Source organism: Triticum urartu, chromosome 5 (genome assembly GCF_003073215.2).
Source record: "Triticum urartu cultivar G1812 chromosome 5, Tu2.1, whole genome shotgun sequence".
In the NCBI taxonomy this organism is placed as follows: domain Eukaryota; kingdom Viridiplantae; phylum Streptophyta; class Magnoliopsida; order Poales; family Poaceae; genus Triticum; species Triticum urartu.
The window spans coordinates 447,283,590-447,287,810 of NC_053026.1; the positions used below are offsets into that span (position 1 = coordinate 447,283,590).

General features: G+C 41.6%; 1 protein-coding gene across 1 annotated transcript; it reads right to left on the reverse strand.

Moving 5' to 3' along the window:
• Positions 1–638: 638 nt before the first annotated feature.
• Positions 639–3,983, reverse strand: LOC125509665. Its single transcript, XM_048674681.1, has 3 exons — positions 3,479–3,983; positions 1,891–2,079; positions 639–1,054 (listed from the first exon to the last, which is right to left on the reverse strand). Exons 1-3 carry the CDS (start codon positions 3,725–3,727, stop codon positions 977–979), a joined length of 516 nt encoding a protein of 171 aa, XP_048530638.1. The 5' UTR covers positions 3,728–3,983; the 3' UTR covers positions 639–976.
• Positions 3,984–4,221: the final 238 nt, after the last annotated feature.

Genomic DNA, 4,221 nt, shown 5'->3' on the forward strand with positions numbered 1-4,221 from the left:
TTTTATTGGAGATTATAAATTATTTTCTACCCTTGTAACGCATGGGCCATTTTGCTAGTATTTTAAAAATGGCTTGAATGGGGTTTGATCTTGCGAGCTCAATGTTTGACTATAGTCCCGTCCTGCTAGCCAATTAAACTAACGCTACAATTATGTAGTCTCTCCATCCTAAAATAAGTGACTCAACCTTGTACTAACTTTATAGTAAAGTTAATACAAAGTTGTTCCCTCAAAAAAAAGTTAATACAAAGTTGAGTCACTTATTTTGGAACGGAGGGAGTAGTTATTGAGATGCACATTCTTCATATTGTAGGGAAGACAAAGAAATTTCATTTACTATATTGTGCATATTCTGTCATTTTGTTATTACAAATTTACAAATCCGACCACACCGCACTATTGGCTGGCTCAGGCGGGTCTCTAGCAGTACGCGTCTACTTTGGACAATTTCTAATATAGCAAACAAATACTAGCATCAGTTGTGTGTGATTGCAAGGTTGTTTGATAGCTTTATTTGTGTCAACTTTTTGGTGACCCAAAGTACACATCCACCGACACAAATTATAACTTCTAGTAGTAGCAAATACTAGCAGTACGCGAGCACACAACACTGTTGAAAATAAATATGAAATATGAAATGAAAAAGAAAGAACGCCTGAGATCTAAACGTAACTGTTGAAAGTATACAGCCCCTCCCTCCCTTCACTTATAATCCACGACTACTGTAGTTTGCATTCAAACAAACGATACGAGCATAGCAAGGAACCGTATGTAGGAGTATGTATATACACAGTAGCAAGGAAAATCTATTCTACACGGCTACCATAGTTCACCGCGCAAGTTACCATTTATGAGGAGTCGGCAACTCAAACTTCAAAAGAAACCATGAAATGCGCATTCAAGAAAACCCCCAAAGTGTTTCCTCCAAAGAAAAACTTCAAACTGGATGTGTTGGCTGCTGTGCCTTTCTTCTGAATCATTTCCGCTTAGCACTCTCTTCCGCTCTAGTAAAAGCATCAGTGAGCACATCAACAGCCCAATCCTTGGCATCCTCCTGCAAGGCAGACATGTCAAGACAAGTCTTAGCATCAAGCTCCGAAGTGAAAGGCGGGTCAAACCTTCAAAATGTATGCAGGTTGTAACTCTACTGGGTTAGGTAAGGACGTGGGTAAAATCAAGACATTCGAAAAGAGATGACTTTGCTGCCTACCTTACCAACACTGAGATGTGAAAAGAGATGCGCGTAAGGGAGAACAAGGCAAAATTGATCCTACACACGCACACTCACATATATATCGAAAAGCAATACAATATATATAAACCTTGCTTTTAAACTAATAAAGGCATGTTTGGGTGACTAATACCTTCAGAATTACTACACTGATTAATCAAAATATATATATACCAAAAACTGCAAGCTTGTTTCCTCAAGATGTATTTTGGCTACAGGTTCTATTATACTCTAGAGTAAATGTCTACCACAGTCACTCAAATCATACAGAATATAAAAGGTGTACCAAATGCTCAAAGCTTCCACACAAGGTGGGGCCTGGGGAAGGGAATTTCTAGACAGCCTTACCCTTGCACAATAATTCTGCAAGGAGGTTGGCAGAATTTAACCAAATAACTAAAGAGGACACAGGGTAAACCAAATCTAGCACCATAAATGCACAGGTGACCCTGATAGTTATATAGAGGAGCAAGTTGTTGAAACATGGAACAGTAGTATCTACTATGAATCACCAATACATCTGTTTTCATCATGGAAGCAAGACTGTGGATCCAGTAAACTCACTTCAAAGTGATATAATATACCATCAATTATCGTCGAATTAGCGTATGAAAATTCATCTATGAGATTATAACAACGAAGTTCTGTCAGCTACTTACCAGCCGCACTTTTTCCCCAGTTCTTAAGCAGGCATGTGGACGAGCTAACTTTGATTCAAAAGGGGTCCTTGGCCTGACTTCTTGGATTTCATCCCACTCTTCACGTGAAAGCATCCTTACTGTTCCTTGCTCAGGGTGACTATTCTTTATCTTGCGTTCTCTCCTTTCTTGGTCTGTGGCTTCATGTTCCTACCCAGAAAACATGGAAAAGGTTCAGAACATACCAAATTCAGAAGAGAAAGAAGATCTTCTGAACACATGCAAACAATGCTGAGTTAAATTATTTAATTGACATGTACAATATAGGGTAGGTAGATAATCTGGCAAACAGCAGGCTTGATGATTACAAGACAAGGACACACATATCTTATCATGAAACTCTGGGTGACTATTAGTTCATGAGATAACTAACATAAATTTGTTTGAATATTTCTTGAATGAAGCCATTAAAAGGGGAGAGACAAAGTCGAACTGTAACATCGAAGAAAAACAACTATACCTGGATAGCACAAAGTTAGAGATGCTCTATGCACTACTCTTCCATGGAAAGATAATCATTTGACCCACTAAGAAATCTTGGAATGTCTCTTCTCTAAATGTATTTTATCCATTGTTAACAGTACTAGCATAAATAAACCACTCCAAAATTCTGCTCCTTCTGAGAGGTTACATTTCTACAAGCTCACATGTCTTGCAGCCACTCTATAATTATGCTTGTATAATTATCAATTATCAGAGCAAGGCAAGTCCAATGCTGAGTGCTAACCTGTACATTCAGTTTTATCTAAAAGTAAATGGAACATTCCATTCCAGTGCCAAGTGCTGCGTTAGAAACTTTAGTTGAATGCATAAGACTGCAATTATTAGCTATGAATGCGCCCATTCAGAATTTATGTGTACGACAGCTTGAACCTTAGCATACAATTTCTGATCAATTTACTGAACTGACATGACATAAACTTTAGAAGCACATAATCTGATTATTAGCACATGTGTATGCATGACAGGGCTGTATTACGCAGTTGTAAGCCAATCATTTGGGGACAGTGGAAGGAACAGAGCAGATGGAGAAGCTATAACTTAGAACTATCAAGTGGGTAGAGTGGTAGATGAGAGCTTAGTGTAACCGTTGATTTACGTTGATATCTCATATGCTTTTGGTTTATTACTCAAGATGGTTTTCTTGCCGACGATGTTCTCAAAATCATAGGTCGAGTTATTAGGTAGTATTGAATTTCAGGATTGATACTTCAAAAAGGGTTTTACTGCCACTAGGCTCCTTATGGTTAAAGATAATCTCCATTGCTTCTGTAGTCAGTCTTTAATTTCATTATTCACATTACAAACTTGAGTTTAGTTGTTTTTGTTGGCATTTGACGCTGTCCTAGATAATTAAATTTTAATCTTAGGTGTTCTTATACGATGTGATCTTGTAGCACTATAACCTTCTATGGAATGTTCTGGTCGCAATACCCAGATCTACATTTGTTTAACTATCTACAGTACATCTTTCTGGGAGTGGATAAACGAACAGGAATTAAGGGAGGGAGTGAAGGGGAATTTTGTATGCGTGGGGGGTGGAGGATACCATCATGAGGAGCTTGGTGAAGAGGGCGACGGCGGCGGCGGTGAGGATCATGGGCAGGGTCACGGAGTCGAGCCATTTAAGCGACTCCGGCGTCGGCACGAAGAACTCGTCGCGCCCCGGGTCGCGCCGACGCCGCCGAGAGCGCTCCCGCTCCGCCACGCTCAGCCGTAGAAGATTCCCCGTAGATCCCTCGGCCAGCGCGGCCTGCCTCATGGCCGCCCCTCCCCGGCGCAGCACCGTCCGCAGCATCGCTGCCTCCACGCCGCCGGCGACTTAGACGGGACGACGGGGCCAGGGAAGTGGAGCAGTCTCAGGGGACGTGCGCGTCCTTCGCCGTCCGCGCGCTCCCAGGACCACCTATCGACGCACGATGCGCCGCTCGCCTGATTCCCCCCGGCCGCGGCGGCGGTCGTTTTCGCCGGGGACGTCGAAGAATGCGAAAGGCACACCGATTAGGCTTTCTGGCCCATGCTTCTTCTCTTTTTTTGAGTAAAGGCCAACGGTTTCTCTATCGGGCAATCCGCCGAGCCGGCACTAAGGGCATCTCTAATAGTTTGTATGTGAGTTTGTTAGTAAAATATGTCATGTCATCAACCAACATCTTAATATACAACAACTCTTATGAGTTGTATCACTTTGTCCAATAGGATATGAGATAATAAATGGGGTACTCTCTCATTCTACATTGGAGCTTGTACAATGGATGTTGATTCATGTACATACAACTTTCCTCTCTTTTCTCA